We start from the raw sequence: 23,143 nt of genomic DNA on the forward strand, positions 1-23,143 counted from the left end.
TTCATCATGGATAAGACAGCAACGCCCATATACGAATGTAACACGTCTTTATAAACAGAAACTAATAAGCAAATAGGATATTCAAACAATGCCATGACTTACCAGGGTATGCATCTGGTGCCTTTCCAAAACCACCCATTTTAGGTTGACAATTTGCCATAAATGCTCTTAATTTCTCATGATTCACAAGGTTAAAACACCCCACGATTTCTAAAGAAGCACCGATCCAAAAGCCGTAACAAACATCAGGTAACTTATTGGGTCTTCCTTGAAACCCATCAATTTGACGAAGAAGGCACCATTTGACAAACTCATCCTTGTTCATGATACCCTCTTCTAATTTGTCCATTAAAGCCAATGCTGCTATACCGCAATAGGTAGATCCTCCATGGGCCTCTTGTCCTGGACATTGAGCAATACCGTACTCGTAAGACTAAAAGAATCCGTGTCAATAGATTAAAAAACAGTACACCCTCCTCTCTTTCTTAATCAAGGCGGGCCACCCTTTTTTTTTGTTATTGTTGTACCTGTAACTGTTTGATATGCTGAACGGTATTTTCAATGTTGATACCGGACCAATCGTTCAAGATGTAGGATATAGCGCAAGCACAATAGACGAATCGAACATCTCTTTCTAAGCTTCCAAAAGTGGGTGCAACACTAATTTCTACTACTCAGCCGCTATACTACCATTTATCCTGCTAATTTTTCATTACCTTCCATCGTCTTGCTGAAGTAAACTCAGGGCTTTTGTGATGGCCTTTCTATTGACACGAGAAAGATCGTCACCGAGGATGATTAAGTTGAGTAAGGCGGTATAAGTATTTGCAACATGGCTGGTATCGTAATGTTGAAATTCACAAGTAGTCTAGTCAAAAGCAGTTATTAATAGGATGTTTCTTTATATATATAAAAAAACTGTTCATACCGCATCGGGATCAAAAGGTCTACCAGACCATGAGGAGCCTCTGAATCCACAATAGGCTTCGTTGGCATCTGGGGTCTCACCTGTGGGTAGAACCTGTTGAGCATAGATCCAGTCAATCCAATCCTTCTTGTTGTGTTCTGTTACGTTGGTTTCAAGTTCGCCCAACAGACTTAAAGCACCTAAGCAAAAGAATGCGAGTGTCATTCTAATCTAAGCTTTTTAGTTTTGACATTGTCACGCCCCCCTTTTTTTTTTTTGAGTCAGATTCTACCTGTTAGTCTCAGTTTGAGTATAATGCGTTGGCAGCATTGAAAGGTTGGACTTGAAATACTTGATAAGTCTCTCTCTCTCGAATTCAGATGCTTCTGTTTCTGTCATTATTCAAATCTATACAGTGGGTGGAAATAAAAAAAGGGAGGAGAACACACAGCGGAGCAAATTATCAAATGCCGTAACTGAAAAACCTCAATGTGTCGGCAAAGCAAATTTCCATTGATGATGTGTGAAATCTCCCTTATATTTTTGGAGGAGACCAAATATAAGGTACCTGTCAATTTTTAATTTCTAATGACGGCGGCACCCCCCTTTTTTTTTTCTTTATTGTGAAAACTTCAGGCCTCCTCCTAGTCAAATCGCTTTAGAAATTCTCATCAAGTTATCGGTCGCATTAACGTTTCTCTACCATGTCCTGACGGAGTTTTTAAAGCTGTTTCATTTGATAGTTTGATGTCATAAGAAAAAAAAAAAAAACTAAATGCCGCATGTTTTGGGAGTTGGAATTAGCCGATTATAACCGGCTTTTAGCTTCTCATAGTTCATAAAGAGGGCCAATTTGATCATTCATTCCCGTGGCAAATAGAAAATTACAAAGTCTAAAAGTAGCTAAAGTGTCCTTTTCAGCGCATTAAACTTTACATGGCCTGCTTTAAACAGTGCTAATAGAAAGCTTTTAAAAATATATAGACATACAATGCATGCAGTTGCGCTCCGTTGTCTTTAACATCCAACATTAGCAGAAGAAAAAAAGGACCGAGACAGTAGTAAGGAAAGATACAGTATTACAGGTATCTTAGCGTCAAAAGAGTTGGTAGCCATAGAACCTGCATAAAGCTTTGTATGTATTTAAAAACCGATATTAAATTATGTGGATTAAATTAAGTAAACAAGCAATCGTTGTATTTTTGAATATGTAAAGTTACCGTATAGTGCATAAATGCTCGTAGCACGGTACTAATAATGTAGCAATGCCTCAAAATATTTGTCTCCCCCCCCCCCTCAATCAATATTAGCTATGTAGTCCTAATCGAGGAAAAAAAAAAATGCAATCTCCATGTATGAGTAGACAGCATCTGTCGCTTTCAGTCATTGTAATTCTTAAGTGTAAACAATTTTAACCCGTGACATAAAGATAAATTTGCTTATGGTTACCAAAATACTTTACCCGATTGGTCGATAATAACCATACTATAAATATATAATGAAGTACTTTTGATTATTCGATTATTATTCTAACGTTACGATGGATTCATAATAGACCTAATCGAGACAAGTGCAAGTGCTTCACAAAGAATAAAATAAATAACTCAGTTTAAAACAATGAATGTTGATAAAAGCAGGCCTCATTTCTTGAAGTTTATACCAACGTTAGGTATATTTGTGTATGTGTGTGTGTGTGTGTGTGTTTCAATTTGACGCAGAAATACAACATTTCTGATACCTTTCAGATATTTATGTAGTTTTTATTTCTAAACTATGTTAGTTTATTGTTATTATTATTATTTTTTTGGAGCACAAACGTTTTATGATGAACGTGAACAAAACAAATAAGCCGTTTTACATGTTAAAACCCACCACTGCGCTATTATGTGTAACAGTAAGACATAATTTGTTTCGATGATGGGGGATTTAACAAGGTTAGGCGGATGCTGATAATACATGGTTTACAAACCGAGCCAAGTCATTAGGACCGGCAGATTTTAAGAGCTTGCTATGAATGTGATCATCAATTTCCTACACAAACATGATTGTATTAGTAATAGGATAACCCATACTCCATAGTCTAATTATATTACCTGCAACACATCAACGGCATGTGGTCTGGTAGATGGTGTTTCATCCAATAACCACGCAACAAGTCCTCTCATGTACATGGAAGGATAACTGTATGTGAATGTTGGGCTTGGTTCACTCAAAATAGCAGTAAAAAGCTCAGTTTCATCTTTGATGAGATAATGGGGTGGCACACGATCCATCATTTCGACCAAGGTGATGCCCAAGGACCACATATCAATTTTTTCGTCATAAAGTTGCTCACGAATGACTTCAGGTGCCATCCATTTACTAGTGCCAAGTCTTTCCCGATTGCGTCTGTTTGTTCTTGTTGCAAGACCAAAATCAGCTATTACAAGAGGAAGAAAGTTTTGAGTATGTTGAGTGTTTTGCATATATATATTCTTTAATAATTACCTAATTTAACTTCACCATTCCAGCCTAACAAGATATTTTCGCATTTGATATCACGATGGATAAACGATTTTGAATGTAAATAAGCGAGGCCCTTCAAAGCTTCGCATGTAATGTATACGGTATATTGTTCTGGAATGCCTCGCTGGCATAAAACGGCAAATACAGAACATCTTTCAAGATCCATGGCCATCCATACTTCTTGTTTCCATAGTGAAACTTCTCGAAGTCGAATAAGATTTGTATGACCCGTAGCCATGATACGCAGCTCACGAATGATGGCTGCTTTATCTTCGCGATCAGGATCCAGGTGACATCGCTTGATTGCAAAAAATACATTCTTCTTATAACGATGTTGGGCCTTGACGACAGAACCATTGACACTAGATTATAAAAGAGAAAAGTATCAATATCGATTAAGGAAATTCTATATTTGTTATTTTTTTTCTTTCTCACCCTGTGCCAATTTCTTTGAATCCATCGTATTTATTACTTGGGTCTAATGAAGAAACAGGTAATTTCGGTAATGCTTTTCGGACTCTCTTTTCAAATGCGTTTCCTGCTCGGATGAGTGGCGGCAATTGGGGGATTTCTGTGCAGTTTCCAGCGGGACGCCAAGGATGTTTGGATATGTGTTTCTGTAGATTCGGTGAGCGTAATTTATATGTTTTCTCGCTGATTGGTTCCGGTTTAAGAAAGCAATCGCTTCCGAATACATTTGGAATTTCATAAAAGCCGGGTGATCTCCAGACCTATTAAAAGATTAGCAAAAAAAAAATAACAAACGGACAAACAATATTTACTTTTGTGTTTGATGTTTCTGTTGATTTAGAACTCTTGTTGGAATAAACGGAAGCTCTACGTAAGCATCCGGTTGAGCGTCTTTTCATTGATAAATCCATTGTATTCAACATTTCAGCCTGTCTTGTGCTTGATCGATGGTTGTCTGCTGTGGTCGATGATTTTGACTTTCGAAGATTACCCAGCGAGGCTCGTTTATTTCCTAGTAAGCCTCCAAAGGCACGCTATTGTTAGAAGCATGTATTATTAAACCACTGTTTATGTCTATAAATAAAATGCTATAAAATCATACTATTCTCGTTTCTTTCATCGCATCAATCATTGCTCTTCCATTGACTTTATTAAAAGAGGACGCGAACGTATTATTGTTTCTTAAATGTACATTTTCGTTTGTTCCATTATTGCTTTTATTAGAGTGTGTGCTAATTGAGGAGGATTTACGTCTCAACATGATTTTTTTTTGTAAAGTACAGGGCAGAAATAAGAATTACAAAAAAAAAAAAAAAAAAAAATTGCGGAAGAAAAAAGAGAGTTTAAACTAATATCCATTTCTTTTGTTATATATACATGTACAGGTTAACATGATCTAGGCCAAGAAATATAGCATCAAGCAAGAAGGGTGGCGCTGCATAATACAACCCCACTCAAACAGACATGTGTCCACGTGCGCTATCTTATTTTATACAAATTATTATATATGTATACATTAATGGAAAGAAAAAGAAGGGGTGGATTTTCATTCTTTTTATATTCTTTTTATAAATTTAATATTGCATTTATTCAATTGTCAATATTAGATGTGTTATATAAGCTAGTAATTTTAGTGAAGCATATTGTCTCATCATTCATTACATGATGATAATGTTTTCCTTCGTCTTTGTGCTGCAGATATTTTAACATTGGTTTCAGACATCGTCAGCAGACCTATTTTGTACGTCACAACAAAGGAATAAAAGAAAAACAGTTGCTTTGGAGACGATCAAATATGTATAAATTATTCTGAGCCAAACAAAGGATGATTTGCAAATCTTTAAGCAATAAAAAAGAAAGATCAAGTAGCATTATTAAATTTTCAAATGCACTCTGCTACTACTTCCTGCTTCATATGTTAACACTTTTATAATTCTATAACTGAAGCTGTTACAATTATACAATGACGTTAAACTTTAAAAAAATCAAATTAAACTTAATTCTGTAAAAAGAAAGAGTCTTGTGAATGTGTGTGAAGTAAATAGACTCCTTAATTTCCCTACTTGGTTTTTCTTTCTCTTCCTGATCTTTTTTATTTTTAATTGTGTGATAAAGAACATTTAATTTGAAATCTAATGATCCATGCTACGAAGAAAAAAAGTCTTCTACTTCCATGTAAATTGTATTTACTTACGTATGTGTGTGTGTGTATATATATATAAATATCATGTTTTAACTATGCATTCAATTACATCAACAATGCATGAGTGTTGTATCTTGAAGCTTATACCACTTATCGTGTAGTTCGAATATACAAGGGTAAATGAGAAAAAAAAAAACAAAGGGGTTTATAAGGTTGTGTGCTATCAATGTTGCACTCCTGATTCGCGTGTCAAAATTGACAACTTTTTTTATATTTTCACCTTTCTTTTTCCGGAAGTTTAGTACGTATCTTTCTTTTTTGGCATTAAATGCAGATAAAATCTTGTATAGACCCCATTTTATATCACAGCGGTATTTTTCTTTGTTTTGGTGTCACAAACCTTCCGTCAAATACCAATAGGATTATGTACCGCTTTGTTATATCTTTTTTTTTAAAAAAAAATAAAATAAAATATGACAGGAAAATGTGCATATAAAATGTGCTTGTTTTCCCGTTCCTTTAATTCATTGTGTGTTTTTCAGACTCGTGTTTCAAACTGAGATTAAACCCTTGACTATGGGACACACTCTATATATTTTTCAAGCGGCTCAAGGTTGTTATCAAGAACGGAAGCGGATAGAGTTTTTTTTTTTTTTGCAGAAATGTAACAGTTGACGTCGTCTACAGTCATTACAATCAGCGACTCTTCAAAAAAAAAAAAAAATCGGGCTCAGTTTTTTTTTTAGGGTGGGCAAACTGAATCCACTGAACACAACAAAGCCACTAAAACCAATTTAGGCTTTGATTATACAATCCTATGGATCTTGTAGAGTGTGTGGGGGAGATTAATTAACTACACTTTTTATTTTTTTTTATTTTTTCAAATATTTCTTCGTTCTTCTTTTTTCCTTAATAACTTCTAAAAAAAAAAAAAATGTTATCAGACGACGAGTATGATTTCCTCTTTAAGCTCGTGCTCATTGGTGACTCTGGCGTAGGAAAGTCTAATTTGCTTTCCAGATTTACAGTGAGTATAAACCTGGACAATTTTCATATAAAGATGATGAACCAACATGAATAACATAGACAAACGAATTCAACCTTGAATCAAAAAGTACCATTGGCGTTGAGTTTGCTACCAAGAATATCGAAATTGGTAAGAACCCATTTCACACTTCTTTACTGTTACTAATCCATCGTCTTACCCTCATAGAAAAGCGTTCCATTAAAGCACAAATCTGGGATACTAGTGGACAAGAACGTTACAGAGCTATTACCGGAGCGTAAGTGACTAGAAAAATGCGTGCACACTATTCGAATAAGCTTATTTGGGTTTTCTTTGTAGTTATTATCGCGGTGCTGTCGGTGCTCTTGTTGTATATGGTACTAAAATTAAAAGTTTTCAAGCATAAGAAATTCTTAACTAATTATTTTTAATCTGATCTACAGATATTACCCGTAGAAACTCATTCCAAAACGTTTCACATTGGTTGAAGGAGCTTAGAGATCATGCGGAATCCAAGATTGTTATTATGTTGGTAGGCAACAAGGTCGATTTAAGCGAAACCAGCCGTGCTGTTACAACCGAAGAAGGTGCGGCTTTGGCCGAGAAGGATGGATTTCTCTTTATGGAAACTTCAGCACTTGACTCTACCAATGTTGACAGTGCATTCGAAAAGGTCTTTACTACTATTTTCGAGAATCTTCCTAAACCTGCACAAACAACTGATGATAATAAAATGGGTGCCGGTCCTACAAATGGTGAGCGTGTTCAGTTAAGACCACCAAGTGTCCGTAGCATGTCTCGCGGTAACAGTTTGGATGAAAACAGAGAATATCGCAAAAAGGAGAAGGCTGGGGGTGGATGTTGTTAAAGCCCGATGAGCTATCACCCATAATTATTATTACTATACTTTTATTATCATTATAAAAAACCTTTTCAAAAGCTAACAAAATTTACGTGTCATAATGCATGGGATGCACCCTTTTCCTAAAACACATATACACATACAAGCTTATTGCTGATCCATGTTTGATTACTATTTTTTTTTTTTTTTTTTTTTCATTCGGCTCTATTCCTACCAGTCATTGGATTGCGAAATGTTTGTTTTATTCTAAGCCCAACAATCATGCAAGCATTGGCTTATTATTTGGCATATGCTTATCAAATTCTCTTGACAGCTCCTACTGCCAAAACTACGTCTAACTCCGTATACATCATATATACGTTAACGTCAATATATATCATCCCCCCCCGTTATTTAGGAATTTCTTTCTTCAACTAAAATTTACTTCATGATTTATCAGATAATTAGATGTTTGAAGTATGACAAAGTTATTTGATGGTACTACCATGTTGAATGTCAGATAATAGGGCTGCTATAGTTTTCAAGTGTTTAGAAAAACCCATAGTTGGTACCAATATTAGCAAAAAATTGTTTACAAAATAAATAACATAATGCTGGGTAGACAGTGAATTAGCCAGATTGGCGGATTTTCGAGATATACATTGCACTATCTATTACAAAGAGACTCGATACAGGAAAAGCAGCATATTGTCTTCCAAGCCCAATGGTAACAAGGTATATAGGCGAAGAAATATTTAAGAGGTACGGTAAGTGTATACACTAGACAGTGCTGAAAAACTTGTTTGGGTATGAAGTGATCAAACGCTTTGTAAAGGGCATTGTCTATAGATATTGGGTCGCTAAGTTTAAGCTTTCTAGATGGAATAATGCACCGTGTACCCATTTTAATCGTATCAGAGTTTGATGATGTCTTGCTTATTATCATTTTGTCTTGATTGGGAATCGAATTAAGATCACCTTCGCACAATCTTAATGTATGTGGTTAACACAATTGACTTGAACTGGGCGTATACGCACAAGTAAATTGTCAAGGGGATAAAGTAATTAAAACCCTTTCAAGTTATGCAGTAAAAAAAAAAAAATGACACATGGAGGTTAATGGAATAATTGAAATTACGTAAGCAATTGGGTTGTGTAGCTAAACATTTGTCACACCTCAAACATAAAGCTTTCTTTGTTTAAAGGAACTAAGCATACGTCTGCATATATCTAAGGACAGTTACTAGGAGCATGTTTTTACGGCTAAAGGAGTTGTCTTATTGAAATAAAAAGAGAGATGTTTAAGTAGCTCAAAAATAAACCGTCTTCAGGTATCACAGGCAAAAACCTAATCCTCTTACAGACAAATACGAATTCCAGCACCAAGGGCACCAACAATCACCAAGGGCACCAACAGTCACCAAGGACACCAACAATCACCATTTCCAAATATCCGCCATAATTTGAAGGGAGGGAGGGGAAGGGGATATAAAAAAAAGAAGAGGAAGAAGAAGAAAAAGCATAGAAATAGCGCAAAAGCTACAAGTGAGGCAAGCAAGAAAAACAAAGTTAAACACAGAAGATAGTTAGCCTCACCATGCAATCTATAAGACCCCGGAAGTTCGTCCTGAACCTACGCCAAGTTGCCAGAAAGTTAGCAAGTACAAATAGAGGGGTCCCAAATTATTAGAAGCAGAATTCCCATCAGGGTTTTACGCCATCAAGACGTTGGTTCCCCAATTATGATGTTAACGAGAGATCTTACATTGGTGTGACCGACGAATGGACTGCCACCGCCCGTGTATAAGATGTACTATGCTCCGGCTTTGATCGATCAGTCTGCAAGCACGTATGAGTTTTTTTTTATATACAAGTCTGCTTATTGATTGCTGGCAATAAGAAGCTTTTATTCAATTAGACATGGTAAATGTGTTAACAAGCACAGTCTTTCTGCCATTAAGAAAAAAAAATCATCATAAAGAACGTTACACAACACACTTTATTCATGCATCGAGTGCCACATCGGTTCAGGCTAGTCTTACCTTTCGACTCAAGTAACTCAATCTTTATATTCACCTATGGTTTTATATCAATCTTTCTAATACTAGACAGTGTGATTTTAACGGTAAATTTACAACCCCTGACTGTAAGGTGTTAGTGGGATTTTTTTTAGCAGGCGGTTGTTGAATAAGATGACAGTTTGTCACGTATGGGTTCTGTCTCCTCTCACTTTCTCCAAAATCCCATGTATACTTAAAACTATCTCATAATTTTTTTTTTAAAAAAAGACACACACCCGACTATTAATTATTCGTTCTATCTTTGTTTATTTATCAAATTAACCACTCGATCCTTGAGATCTGAAATTAAATGGAGGAAGTATAAATATTGGCCAGTGAAAATAAACAAGATGATGATGGAGCTAAAAAATCTCGCAGTGTACGGTGTTTGACTACGTACAAGTCTTATAAACATAAAAATGTGTTGCTCCAGTTTATAATTAGTGTTACTATGATGGCCAAAAAAAAAAAAATAAAAAAAAAAAAAAAAAAGAGAGATATTTTAAAAGGCTTGCAGCTATTTCAGTTACTGTTTGTTAGATAGATTCGGAAAAACTTTTGTATAGTATCGTCAGCCATCATACTGTCGTGAGTTCAGACTTGGACATTGAAAATACTTTCATGGTTGACCAACCAGAATAATACAGATCTTTAGTTAACACACTCTCTTTGCCTTATACTATACACTAGTTCATATATTCACTATATGTATACTAAGTATCTTGGCAAAGTACTATTCGATTACTAATTCATAAATATTAAATTAGTATAAATACTCTTCCAATTCTTTTCAATAAACGATTATCTTAAACTGAAATAATAATCTGAGGATTAAAGTACTCTAAATCCTATTTCTCGCTTTCTGATCCAACCTTCAAAGACCGACTACTCAAACTTATTTTAACACACTGGTGACTTTGAGCGTAAGGGCTGGGACATCGGATAACTCCTTAACATTTAAGGATGTATAGATAAACTAGGGTGGGAAATTTTTGTGACGTCAAGGGACAGGTCACCCACCCGGCGCTTATGTCCTGTTAAATGGCCTTCATAGTATGCCTATAATTTGGTGGCGAAGGTTTGTGATGTAGATACTCCGGAACTGATATCGGGAGCAGGTATATTGTAGCCGGCAAAAGCCTTGTGATTGTAAATGTAAAATGTGTATTCATTATTAAGCATGTCTAAATAGGCGAATTTAATGCTTCAATAGAAAAATTATTATGAAGCTACAGAGAATTTTTGAGCCACAATCGTCTGCTATATTTGGCATCAAAAAAGCTATATTTACTCAGCATATGACCTTTTTACCTTGAGACTAACTTTTTTTGGTTTGGTGACGAACTTCGCCATTTATTTGCGAAAATTCAATACAAACATGTATGCTACCAGCTCTAAGCTCTACATCAAAACTAATGGTAGTAATTGCATCGTTACCACAAAACAACATGAAAGTATTTGTAGACATCTGTAAGACATGCAAATTTAGGACTACATCACCCACATCAAATTGTTAAAAAAAAATAAAGGGAGAAAAAAAAACGCTTCTACATTTGTCTTAGAGTCTTTGAAATCATTAGGGCTTAACAATAGACACTAAAAATATCATCTCCAAACAAACAAAAAACGTCTGCCGAGAATTACGTCGCTATTTATAAACAATGAGATTCTGTCAATTCATATAAATTCTGCCCTTTTAGATCCAAAATAAATTTTAATCATTTACAAATATGCCTCCCTTGATTTCTTCGTTGTCTCAACGTGCTTTACACGATGTATGCCTTACTCCCAAATGTGTAGAGATCGCTGAATCTATTTTGTCATCTGTTAATTTGAATGTGGATCCGTGTTCTGACTTCTTTCAGTATACATGTAAGTATATACGAGCAAAGTTTGTTCTGTCCAAGACATCACACTAATAAAGCTATTAGGCGGAAACTGGCTGCTTTCTGATGAAATAAAGGACACAGTTGAAGGTACTATTACATTATATGGAAGCATATATCAGAAACTGAAAATGAAACCTAAATAGAAACTTCCCTTATTCGGATGACGAAGATAAAAAATAATGATATGTTCCTTGGATTTTTGGAAGGAACATTTGAAGATCTTTATGATACAATTAAATCGGAAGACCCACTTTATCATACACAAGATATGATGAACAGTGACAAAAAGAACTTTCAACTGACTAAATCATATTATGATGCGTGTATCGACACGGAACTAAACCTTCAATTGGGATCCACTCCTTTGTTCCCTTTTCTTGCCAAAATCGAAAATGATTTGTTTCCTATCACAGAGAATCCCGTACCGGAAAGATTGGCCGAGACAATTGCCGCATTGACGCTTCGCGGAGTACCTAGTCTTGTAGGTATTGAGGCTATGATCAACACATACGATCATGATTATCTTGTGCTACAAATCTTGCCAGGATTGACCGATAACTTAACTGTCTATGAGAACATTGACCAATTAGAGTCTTATAGACAGGAAATAATTGACCTTTTAACTCATACAGTAGGAGACGTGTCCGAATTGGATCAAGATTACGGAGAATTCGTTTTGCAAGAAAGCCAAAAGAACAATTTTACCCTTTGGTCTGCTTCTAAAATCGAAATTGCCGCTAGTAACTTTATCAATTTTGAAATCAAACTAGCAAATATAGTAAATGAGTAAGTAGCTTTATATTTACTACATAAACGTCTAGATATTAATACTGATTAAATATATTAAGTGAGGCTGTATTCAACGTTACTATTGACCACCCATATACATTGAAAGAGATTGAATCAATAAATCCTACTATCGATTGGAAAACATTGGTCTCAACTTTGGTCTCAGCAGAATATCCCACTCCTGATTTACCAGTTAAATATCTAAAAGAGTATATGGAAGATCTTGAGGAATTGCTAACAACAACATCAGTAAAAATATTACAAGAGTACTTTATTGTAAGAAGTATCCAAGCTACTACCAGCATACTTAGCATCCCTAAAAGTGTTCAATCATCTACAATAACAAGTTTTTTGGAACCGTTCCCGCAAGTTGCAATGTTTAGAGCACCGACTGGAAAGGAACCTGGGTCTGCAACTAAGAGGACAGCATGCGCATACGATACAAGTATCAAGTTTTATGACATTTTTGGGCGCTTCTTTTCTTTGAGCTCTTTAGGTGCTACCGACGAAGTGAAGAAAGCTGAAGACATGGCCCGTTTCGTACATTCAACCTGGCTCCATGACATGCTACCCGAAACATCTTGGGCCGACGAAGAAACCAAAGCAAAAATTATTGAAAAGGTAAATTTCCTATGGCAATAATTGTAGATAACGTAAAGAAACTAATATCGTTTTCATATAACCTCTCCAGATCGAAAAGTTAATCCTAAAAGTGGCCATCAGAAGCAAAACACCAGATTGGAGGGATCCTTCTTCTCTCGAGTTACTATATGACAATGTAACTCTTGATGACAGCGATGGTTATTTTTATAATTCTATTTTTATGACTATCCAGGAGAATACCAAGAATTTCAAATCTTTATTGAAGAAACAATACAGAGGCGACTACGTAAAAACAGACTACGCACCATCTTTAGCTAACGCTTTCAACCACTACTATTCTAATTCAGTATGTACAAATCACAAAAAAAAAAAAAAAAAAAAAAACTGAATTTCTTTAATCCTTACATCCTTCCTTTGATAATAGTTAGAAATTCTGATTGGTATACTCCGAAAGCCTTTCTATAGCATAGACTATCCGGAATACTTAAACTATGGTGCTATTGGTTATATCATTGGTCATGAATTAGTAGTAAGTATTTTGACAGATCCAAAATAACCGGGGTTTCATATTAATAACTATCATTACAGCATGCCTTAGATAATACTGGAAAAAATTTCAACGCGACAGGATATCTGGAAGACTGGTTTACAGAGTCTTCAACCAAAGCGTACGATGAGAAGGCACAATGCTTTGTCGAACAGTACAAAAATTTTACATTGACTGGGCTAAATAACACTGAATATCCGCTGGATGGAGATGTAAGTGCAACCTCCGATTCCATCATCATTATGTATTAATCAACCCTTCATTAATAGGTTCAATTGGGAGAAAATATTGCAGACAGCGGTGGATTAAATATTGCGTTTCGTGCATACCAGAACCATGTGCTTAAGCAAGGACCTGATCAGCTCTTACCGGGTCTAGAGCATTTGACTCCAGAACAAATGTTTTTTATAGGTCATGGTCGTTCTTTCTGTGAAATCACGGCATTAAGTGACGCCAAAGAGACTGCGGTAAGCGTCAGGATTGACAAATGTTTAAATATTGTTGCTAACTTTTAAAATATTTAGGAGGACGTACATTCTCCCTGGTATTATAGAGTTATCGGTGGTTTGCAGAACAATCCCAATTTTGCCAAAACATTCAATTGTCCTGTTGGGTCTCCGATGAATCCAGCTAAAAAGTGCTCCTTATGGTAGCCGTATCCGGTTTTTTAAATTGGCTGTATTTCTATAACCTGACTGTTGTCTTGAACCTCTTGCAAATAAATTAAATAAATCTTTATGTATTACTAAATCTTATAAGGTTCATGGGACCAAAGAGACAGCAAGTTTCCTTTTTATCAACTTGTTTATTGTGTGTGGAATTTAAACTTAAAATTCATCGAAATGTAAAACCATTTGTTATGGGGTATTCTTGGCGCACCTGCTGGCGCACCCAAATCGGGCTTTAAAGTATAATTCTTACGTAATATATTCATTTTGGGTGCGCGAAAGCAGTGCACCGAGCTATTACATAATATCTTTATTTTATGTGCGCGGAATGGGTGCGTCAAGCGAAGCAGGCGCTATGGCAAATCGTATTTATGTCTTACTTGAATACAATAAGGCCTACTTAAATAAAAATTACAGGTACCACCTTTAAATTCATTTGCATTTTTATAAGATTGACACGTATAATTAGTTTTACATAAATCAGGCTACTCCTTCATAGCATGCTTATGATAAAGATTAACAATTAGCAATACACATTTTACTGTTCGGCTACTTTGTTTTCACCAAACTGCTTTTAAGCTAAGAAGATGTCATTGTTTTTTAGTTTTGATCCGACAGTAACGAATACTATGTTATGCTTTCTTTCATACTCATCGGCAATGGAACGCGAATGCACTATAATAATAAAAGCACTTACGTTTCCAAAGGTTTCGACCATTCGCGATTACTTTATTCTGTAACTGCAGAATTGTCCATTTTTTTAATAGGTAAATTTAGGACTAAAATTTTTAAAAAAAAGTAACTCTTTGAGCAAAGTACTGTCGCTTATAAAATATAGTACAAAGACGTTGTCCCTTTCTTGACGCACCCATTTCACGCACCAAAAATGAATATATTACGTAAGAAATGCGTTATAAAACCCGATTTCGGTGCGCGCCTACAACACCTCTTTTTTATCTACCTGTGGGTTGACTATAACCTGGCACAATTTGTTGGATTTTGTGTGTGTACTTGTAGCGTGTAGCTAAAATGTTGTGGGGGAAATGAGGCTTCTTTAAAATGTTTAGGAGCGAAATTCGATTTAATTATGGCCTCAAAGGCTGGGACATTGGATAACTCCTCAAAAAGGGTAATTTGGGCTTCATCGATCAAGTTTTTTGACGTCAGGGGACCGGTCACACACCAGGCGTTTAAGTTATATTTATAGCGAACCTAATATTATACCTATCATTTGGTGGCAGGAGGTAGAGATTTGAGACGTGGCTGACTTAGGAGTAATAATATTGGTTACTGGCAAATGCCTCGTAAACGTAAATGTAAAATTTGTATACATAAAATTTGTCTAAATGGGCGAATTTAAGGCTTTGATATACAAAGGCTTATGAACCTATGGAGGATATCCACGCCACAGTATTTTGTCATATTCGGTATCAAAAAGCTATACTCACTCATCATATGACCTTATTACTTTGCGTTTCACTTTTTGTTTTGTTTTGGTAACACGAACTTCGCCATTTATTTGCTAACTTCCACATTAAAACTGATGGTAATAATTACATTGTTCCAATAGAATTATATGAATGTAATTGTGAAAATATATAAAGCGAAAAGTTTTAGAACTACACCGCTCACATCAACTATGTTTGGCTCAGAGTCTTTCAAACCATCAGGGTTCAACGATAGGCTTAACCAGAGGCTTCAAAAACAAAACAATGTCCCTGGCTGAGAATTAAGTCGCTATTTATAAACAATGAGCTTCTGTCAATTCATATAAATTCTGCCCTTTTAGATCCAAAATCAATTTTAATCATTTACAAATATGCCTCCCTTGATTTCTTCGTTGTCTCAACGTGCTTTACCCGATGTATGCCTTACTCCCAAATGTGTAGAGATCGCTGAATCTATTTTGTCATCTGTCAATTTGAATGTGGATCCGTGTTCTGACTTCTTTCAGTATACATGTAAGTACATACGAGCAAAGTTTGTACTGTCCAAGACATGACACTAATAAAGCTATTAGGTGGAAACTGGCTGCTTTCTGATGAAATAAAGGACACAGTTCAAGGTACTATTACATTATAGGGAAGCATATATCATAAACTGAAAACAGAACCTAAATAGGATCTTCCGTGTTTACGACGACAACAATAAAAAATCGTGATGTGCTTCTTGGATTTTTAGAAGGAACATTTGAAGATCTTTATGATACAATTAAATCGGTAGACCCACTCTATCATACACAAAGCATGATGGATAGCGACAGAAAGAACTTCCAACTAATTAAAACATACTATGATGCGTGTTTGGACACGGAACGTAATATTCAATTGGGATCCACTCCTTTATTCCCTTTTCTTGCTCAGATCGAAAATGATTTGTTTCCTATCACAGAGAATCCCGTACCGGAAAGATTGGCCGAAACAATTGCCGCATTGACACTTCGGGGAGTACCTAGTCTTGTAGGTATTGAGGCTAAAATCAACATATACGATCATGATTATCTTGTGCTACAAATCTTGCCAGGATTGACCGATAATTTAACTGTCTATGAGGACATTGACCAATTAGAGTCTTATAGACAGGAAATAATTGACCTTTTAACCCATACAGTAGGAGACGTGTCCGAATTGGATCAAGATTACGGAGAATTCGTTTTGCAAGAAAGCCGAAAGAACAATTTTACCCTTTGGTCTGCTTCTAAAATCGAAATTGCCGCTAGTAACTTTATCAATTTTGAAATCAAACTAGCGAATATAGTAAATGAGTAAGTAGCTTTATATTTACTACATAAACGTCTAGATATTAATACTGATTTAATATATTAAGTGAGGCTGTATCGAACGTCACTGCTGACCACCCATATACATTAAAGAAGATTGAATCAATAAATCCTACAATTGATTGGAACGCCTTGGTCTCAACTTTAGTCTCATCAGAATATCCCACTCCTGATTTACCAGTCAAATATCTAAAAGAGTATATGGAAGATCTTGAGGAATTGCTAACAACAACATCAGTAAAAATATTACAAGAGTATTTTATTGTAAGAAGCATCCAAGCTACTACCAGCAAACTTAGCATCCCTAAAAGTGTTCAATCATCTACGATGACAAGCTTTTCGGAATCGTTCCCGCAAGTTGAAATTTTTAGAGCACCAACTGGAAAGGAACCCAAGTCTGCAACTAAGAGGACAGCATGCGCATACGATACAAGTATGAAGTTCTATGACATTTTTGGGCGCTTCTTTTCTTTGAGCTCATTAGGTGCTACTGACGAAGTGAAGAAAGTTGAAGACATGGTTAGTTTCTTACATGCAACCTGGCTACATGACATGCTACCCGAAACATCCTGGGCTGACGAAGAAACCAAAGCAAAAATTATTGAAAAGGTAAATCTCTTGTGGCAATAATTACAGATAACGTGAAGAAACTAATATGGTTTGTATATAATATTTACAGATCGAGATGTTAATCCTAAAGGTGGCCATCAGAAGCAAGACACCAGATTGGAGGGATCCTTCCTCTCTCGAGTTACTATATGACAATGTAACTCTTGATGACAGCGATGGTTATTTTTATAATTCTATTTTTATGGCTATCCAGGAGAATACCAAGAATTTTAAATCTTTATTGAAGAAACAATACAGAGGCGACTACGTAAAAACAGACTACGCACCATTTATAGCTAACGCTTTCTACCACCCATTATCTAACTCAGTATGTACAAATAACAAAAAAAAAACCATTCTTTAATCCTTACACCCTTGCCTTCATAATAGTTAGAAATTCTGATTGGTATGCTCCAAAAGCCTTTCTATAGCATAGACTATCCAGAATACTTAAATTATGGTGCTATTGGTGGTATCATTGGTCATGAATTGGTTGTAAGTATTTTGACAGGTCTAAGAAAGCCACGATTTTATATTAATGACAATTATTACAGCATGCTTTAGATGATAATGGAAAAAATTTCAACGCGACAGGATATCTGGAAGACTGGTTTACAGAGTCTTCAGCTAAAGCGTACGACGAGAAGGCACAATGCTTTGTCGAACAATACGAAAATTTTACATTGACTGGGCTTGATAATACTGAATATCCACTGGATGGAGATGTAAGTGCAACCCCCGATTTCATCATCATTATGTATTGATCGACCCTTCATTAATAGGTTCAATTGGGAGAAAATATTGCAGACAGCGGTGGACTAGATATTGCGTTTCGTGCATACCAGAACCATGTGCTTAAGCAAGGAGCTGATCAGCTATTACCGGGTCTAGAGCATTTGACTCCCGAACAAATGTTTTTTATAAATCATGGTCGTTCTTACTGTGAAATCACGGCATTAAGTGACGCCGAAGAGTTTGCGGTAAGCGTCAGGATTACCGAATGTTTAAATATTGTTGCTAACTTTTTAAATATGTAGGAGGAGGTACATTCTCCCTGGTATTATAGAGTTATCGGTGGTTTGCAAAACGATCCCAATTTTGCCAAAACATTCAATTGTCCTGTTGGGTCTCCGATGAATCCAGCTAAAAAGTGCTCCATTTGGTAGCCGTATCCGGTTTTCTAAATTGGCTGTATTTCTATAACCTGACTGTTGTCTTGAAACTCTTGCAAATAAATTAAATAAATCTTTATGTATTACTAAATGTTATAATGTTCATGGGACCAAAGAGACAGCAAATTTCCTTTTTATCAACTTGTTTATTGTTTGTAACATTTAAAATTAAAAATCATGGAAATGTAAAACCATTTGTTATAAAATCTATTCAACAATGTACAATACACTAGTTTAAAACAGGTAATTCAATATACATATAATTTGAGGTCAAAAAGTTTAAAGCTCACATAATAATCAAAGCTTTGTCTAACCTTCCATAGTGCAATTCCAACTGTAAAAAAAAAAAAAAAAAGAAAAGAAAAGAGGAGAGGGCTGTAGAAACAATTTCAAAAGAAACGGTTGATACGATTGAATTGATTTTAGATATATAAGCACAATTACCCCGACAAAAAGTTAGAGTAATTATGACCGTTTCCAAGTTATAATGAAAAAAAAATTGACATTTAGCTGACAAACCAAATGAAGGTTAATAGGATCATTGAAGATATGTAAAAAATTCAGTCATGTAAAGAAGTAGTTGTGTATCATGCATCAGACATAAAGCCTTCTTTGTTTGCAGGATCTTTATATGCATACGTCTGTAATTTATAAGGATAATTACCAAAGGCGTTTTTTTTAGCTAAAGGGAGCAGCTTTATTGAAATGTAAGAGAGAGGTGTTAAACTAGCTCAGAAAAAACCGTCTTCAGATATTAAAGACAAGGACCGGATTCGAATGTCGCGAACTAACATGTATTCCAGCATTAAAAACATAGTCTAACGCCAAGAACACCTTTCAACACCAAAAACACCTACAAGCACCAACTATACTAACGATCACCAAGGACACCAACGATCACTGTTACTTTTTGGGCTTAAGAACTGGGACACCAGACAGTTCCTTTAAAAAGGCTAATTAGGGCTTTACTGACTAACATATAACGATGTTTAGAAAAACTAGACGGAAAGATTTTTGACGTCAAGGGACCGGTCACACAGTAGGCGTTTAAGTTCTATTTATAGTGACCTTAATACTATACCTATCGTTTGATAGCAGGAGGTAGAGATTCGAGACGTGTATGGCTTAGGAGCAGACATATTGTAACAATATTGGTTACTGGCAAATGTCTCGTAACCGTAAATGTAAAATTTTTATTCATAAAACTTGTCTAAATGGGCTAATTTAATTCTTTGATATAAAAAGGCTTATGCTATTGAGAATATCTACGCCATAGTATTTTGCCATATTTGGCCTCTAAAAGCTATACTTACTCAGCATATGACCTTATTACTTTGCGTTTCACTCTTTTTTTGTTTTGGTAACACGAACTTTGCCATTTATTTGCTAACTTCTACATTAAAACTGATGGTAATAATTACATTGTTCCAATAGAATTATATGAATATAATTGTGAAAATATATAAAGCGAAAAGTCTTAGAGCTACACAGCCCACATAGACTAAGTTTGGCTCAGAGTCTTTCAAACCATTAGGGCTTAACGATAGGCTTAACCAGAGGCTTCAAAAACAAAACAAGTCCCTGGCTGAGAATTACGTCGTTATTTATAAACAATGAGCTTCTGTCAATTCATATAAATTCTAACCTTTTAGATCCAAAATCAATTTCAATCATTTACAAATATGCCTCCCTTAATTTCTTCGTTGTCTCAACGTGCTTTACCCGATGTATGCCTTACTCCCAAATGTGTAGAGATCGCTGAATCTATTTTGTCATCTGTCAATTTGAATGTGGATCCGTGTTCTGACTTCTTTCAGTATACATGTAAGTACATACGAGCAAAGTTTGTTCTGTACAAGACATGCCACTAATTAAGCTATTAGGTGGAAACTGGCTGCTTTCTGATGAAATAAAGGACACAGTTCAAGGTACTATTGCATTATAAGGAAATGGACATCATAAACTAAAAAAAAAAAAAAAAATAGGATCTTCCACAGCTCGAACAATGACAATAAAAAACCTAGATATGATCCTTGGATTTTTAGAAGGAACATTTGAAGATCTTTATGATACAATTAAATCGGTAGATCCACTCTATAATACACAAAGCATGATGGATAGCGACAGAAAGAACTTCCAACTAATTAAAACATACTATGATGCGTGTTTGGACACGGAACGTAACCTTCAATTGGGATCCACTCCTTTATTCCCTTTTCTTGCTCAGATCGAAAATAATTTGTTTCCTATCACGGAGAATCTAGTATCAGAAAGATTGTCCGAAACAATTGCCGCATTGACGCTTCGGGGAGTACCCAGTATTGTAGATATCGGGGCTGATATCAACATATACGACCATGATTACTTTCTCCTAAACATTTTGCCAGGATTGACCGATAATTTGACTATATATGAGCATATAGATCAATTAGGGTCTTATAGATATAAAGTTATTGATCTTTTAACCCATACAGTAGGAGACGTGTCCGAATTGGATCAAGATTACGGAGAATTTGTTTTGCAAGAAAGCCAAAAAAACAATTTTACCCTTTGGTCTGCTTCTAAAATCGAAATTGCCGCCAGTAACTTTGTCAATTTTGAAATGAAACTAGCGAAGCTAGTAAATGTGTAAGTGAACTTATATTTACTGCTTGACCGTCTAGATATTAACATTGATTAAATTTATAAAGTGAGGCTATATCACACGTTTTCACTGACCACCCATCTACCTTGAAGGAGATTGAATCAATCAATCCTACTATTGATTGGAATATGTTGGTCTCAACTTTGGTCTCACCGGAATATCCCACTCCTGATTTACCAATTAAATATGTAAAAGAGTATACCGAAAGTCTTGAGGAATTGCTAACAACAACATCAGTAAAAGTATTGCAAGAATATTTTATTATAAGAAGCATTCAAGCTACTAGCAGCAAACTTAGTATTCCTGAAAGTGTTCAATCATCTACGGTAGCAAGTTTCTCAGAATATATCCCACAAACTGATACATTTAAAGCACCAACTGGAAAGGAGCCTGAGTCTCCATCACAAAGATCAAAATGCGCGAAGGAAACAAGTTTAAAATTCTATGACATTTTTGGGCGCTTCTTTTCTTTGAGCTCATTAGGTGCTACTGACGAAGTGAAGAGAGTTGAAGACATGGTCAGTTTCTTACATGCAACCTGGCTACATGACATGTTACCCGAAACATCCTGGGCCGACGAGGAAACCAAAGCAGGAATTATTGAAAAGGTAAATTTCCTGTGACAATAATTGTAGATAACTTAAAGAAACTAATATTGTTTTGATATAACCTCTACAGATCGAAAATTTAATCCTAAAGATTGGTGTTAGAAACAAGAAACCGGATTGGAGGGATCCTTCCTCTCTCGAGTTACTATATGACAATGTAACTCTTGATGACAGCGATGGTTATTTTTATAATTCTGTTGTTATGGCCATCCAGGAGAATACCAAGAATTTTAAATCTTTGTTGCAGAAAAAGAACAGGAGTGACTACAATAAAGAAGATATGGGACCCTATGTAGTAAATGCTTTCTACGATCCCTTTTTTAATTCAGTAAGTAAAAATTACAAAAAAAAAAAAAAAAAAAAAAAAAAAAAAAAAACTGAATTTCTCTAATCCTAATCTGCTCTGCTTGATGATAGCTCGAAATTCTGATCGGTATGATCCAACAGCCTTTCTATAGCGTAGACTACCCGGAATACTTAAATTATGGCGCTATTGGTGGCGTTATTGGGCATGAATTAGTAGTAAGTATTTTGACAGATCCAAAATAACCGGGGCTTCATATTAATAACTATCATTACAGCATGCCTTAGATAATAGTGGAAAAAATTACAATGCGACAGGATATCTGGAAGACTGGTTTACAGAGTCTTCAGCCAAAGCGTACGATGAGAAGGCACAGTGCTTTGTCGAACAATACGAAAATTTCACAATGACTGGGCTTAATAATACTGAATATCCGCTGGATGGAGATGTAAGTGCAACCCCCGATCCCATCATCATTATGTATTAATCAACCCTCCATCAATAGGCCCAATTGGGAGAAAATATTGCAGACAGCGGTGGATTAAATATTGCTTTTCGTGCATACCAGAACCATGTGCTTAAGCAAGGACCTGATCAGCTCTTACCAGGTCTGGAGCATTTGACTCCCGAGCAAATGTTTTTTGTGAATCATGGTCTTATCTCTTGTGAAATCACGGCATTAAGTGACGCTAAAGAGTCTGCTGTAAGTAGTGAAATTGAAGAATATTAGATCAGTGTTGCTAACGTCTTAAATATGTAGGAAGAGGTCCATTCTCCCTTTTATTACAGAGTTATCGGTGGTTTGCAGAACGATGCCAATTTTGCCAAAGCATTCAATTGCCCTGTTGGGTCTCCGATGAATCCAGAAAAAAAGTGTTCCATTTGGTAGCCGCAGCTGGTTTTCTGAATTAGTTGTATTTCTATTATCTGGTTGTCTTGAACCTCTTTTGCAAATAAATTAGAAAACTCTTTATGTAGTACTAAATCTTATAAGGTTCATTGGACCAAAGAGACAGCAAGTTTCCTTTTTATGAACTTGTTTATTGTGTGTGGCATTTAAGCCTAAAAATCATCGAAATGTAAAACGATTTGTTATAAA

General features: G+C 35.6%; 6 protein-coding genes across 6 annotated transcripts; 4 read left to right on the forward strand and 2 right to left on the reverse strand.

The window, feature by feature from the left end:
• Positions 1–61: 61 nt before the first annotated feature.
• Positions 62–1,132, reverse strand: EV154DRAFT_418728 (terpenoid cyclases/protein prenyltransferase alpha-alpha toroid; the record flags this gene model as incomplete). The annotated part of the gene is made up of 4 exons (XM_051595847.1): positions 62–433; positions 528–660; positions 717–868; positions 929–1,132. The coding sequence occupies 4 exons, from the start codon at positions 1,130–1,132 to the stop codon at positions 62–64; spliced, it is 861 nt and encodes a 286-aa protein (XP_051458773.1).
• Positions 1,133–2,842: 1,710 nt separating this feature from the next.
• EV154DRAFT_537514 (kinase-like domain-containing protein) lies at positions 2,843–4,281 on the reverse strand (the record flags this gene model as incomplete). Its single annotated transcript, XM_051604221.1, has 5 exons — positions 2,843–2,938; positions 3,001–3,326; positions 3,395–3,774; positions 3,848–4,143; positions 4,195–4,281. 5 exons carry the CDS (start codon positions 4,279–4,281, stop codon positions 2,843–2,845), a joined length of 1,185 nt encoding a protein of 394 aa, XP_051458774.1.
• A 2,074-nt stretch (positions 4,282–6,355) lies between these two features.
• EV154DRAFT_191854 (GTP-binding protein) lies at positions 6,356–7,506 on the forward strand. The gene is made up of 4 exons (XM_051594290.1): positions 6,356–6,552; positions 6,612–6,808; positions 6,871–6,908; positions 6,975–7,506. Exons 1-4 carry the CDS (start codon positions 6,460–6,462, stop codon positions 7,397–7,399), a joined length of 753 nt encoding a protein of 250 aa, XP_051458775.1. The 5' UTR covers positions 6,356–6,459; the 3' UTR covers positions 7,400–7,506.
• Positions 7,507–11,098: 3,592 nt separating this feature from the next.
• Positions 11,099–13,980, forward strand: EV154DRAFT_191873 (uncharacterized protein). The gene is made up of 9 exons (XM_051594291.1): positions 11,099–11,304; positions 11,364–11,408; positions 11,465–12,107; positions 12,170–12,731; positions 12,802–13,059; positions 13,138–13,242; positions 13,302–13,472; positions 13,530–13,727; positions 13,785–13,980. Exons 1-9 carry the CDS (start codon positions 11,163–11,165, stop codon positions 13,911–13,913), a joined length of 2,253 nt encoding a protein of 750 aa, XP_051458776.1. The 5' UTR covers positions 11,099–11,162; the 3' UTR covers positions 13,914–13,980.
• A 1,764-nt stretch (positions 13,981–15,744) lies between these two features.
• Positions 15,745–18,579, forward strand: EV154DRAFT_504900 (uncharacterized protein; the record flags this gene model as incomplete). The annotated part of the gene is made up of 9 exons (XM_051601114.1): positions 15,745–15,889; positions 15,949–15,993; positions 16,050–16,692; positions 16,755–17,316; positions 17,387–17,584; positions 17,710–17,811; positions 17,871–18,041; positions 18,099–18,296; positions 18,354–18,579. The coding sequence occupies 9 exons, from the start codon at positions 15,748–15,750 to the stop codon at positions 18,480–18,482; spliced, it is 2,190 nt and encodes a 729-aa protein (XP_051458777.1). The 3' UTR covers positions 18,483–18,579.
• A 1,588-nt stretch (positions 18,580–20,167) lies between these two features.
• On the forward strand, positions 20,168–23,119 carry EV154DRAFT_462639 (uncharacterized protein; the record flags this gene model as incomplete). The annotated part of the gene is made up of 9 exons (XM_051597597.1): positions 20,168–20,312; positions 20,372–20,416; positions 20,474–21,116; positions 21,179–21,740; positions 21,811–22,068; positions 22,158–22,262; positions 22,322–22,492; positions 22,550–22,754; positions 22,809–23,119. The coding sequence occupies 9 exons, from the start codon at positions 20,171–20,173 to the stop codon at positions 22,931–22,933; spliced, it is 2,256 nt and encodes a 751-aa protein (XP_051458778.1). The 3' UTR covers positions 22,934–23,119.
• Positions 23,120–23,143: the final 24 nt, after the last annotated feature.

The sequence above is a fragment of the Mucor mucedo genome (genome assembly GCF_025094135.1).
Source record: "Mucor mucedo strain NRRL 3635 chromosome Unknown EV154scaffold_34, whole genome shotgun sequence".
NCBI classification, from domain to species: Eukaryota; Fungi; Mucoromycota; class Mucoromycetes; order Mucorales; family Mucoraceae; genus Mucor; species Mucor mucedo.

What these genes read in the sequence shown, in the direction of transcription:
- EV154DRAFT_191854 (XM_051594290.1), top strand. Translation starts at nt 6,460, where the DNA reads ATGTTATCAGACGACGAGTATGATTTCCTCTTTAAGCTCGTGCTCATT. An exon ending in ATTTGCTTTCCAGATTTACA is followed by an intron (nt 6,553 to 6,611) that starts GTGAGTATAAAC and finishes TGAATAACATAG; the next exon opens with ACAAACGAATTCAACCTTGA. An exon ending in TACAGAGCTATTACCGGAGC is followed by an intron (nt 6,809 to 6,870) that starts GTAAGTGACTAG and finishes TTTTCTTTGTAG; the next exon opens with TTATTATCGCGGTGCTGTCG.
- EV154DRAFT_191873 (XM_051594291.1), top strand. Translation starts at nt 11,163, where the DNA reads ATGCCTCCCTTGATTTCTTCGTTGTCTCAACGTGCTTTACACGATGTA. An exon ending in TCATTGGTCATGAATTAGTA is followed by an intron (nt 13,243 to 13,301) that starts GTAAGTATTTTG and finishes CTATCATTACAG; the next exon opens with CATGCCTTAGATAATACTGG. An exon ending in AATATCCGCTGGATGGAGAT is followed by an intron (nt 13,473 to 13,529) that starts GTAAGTGCAACC and finishes CTTCATTAATAG; the next exon opens with GTTCAATTGGGAGAAAATAT.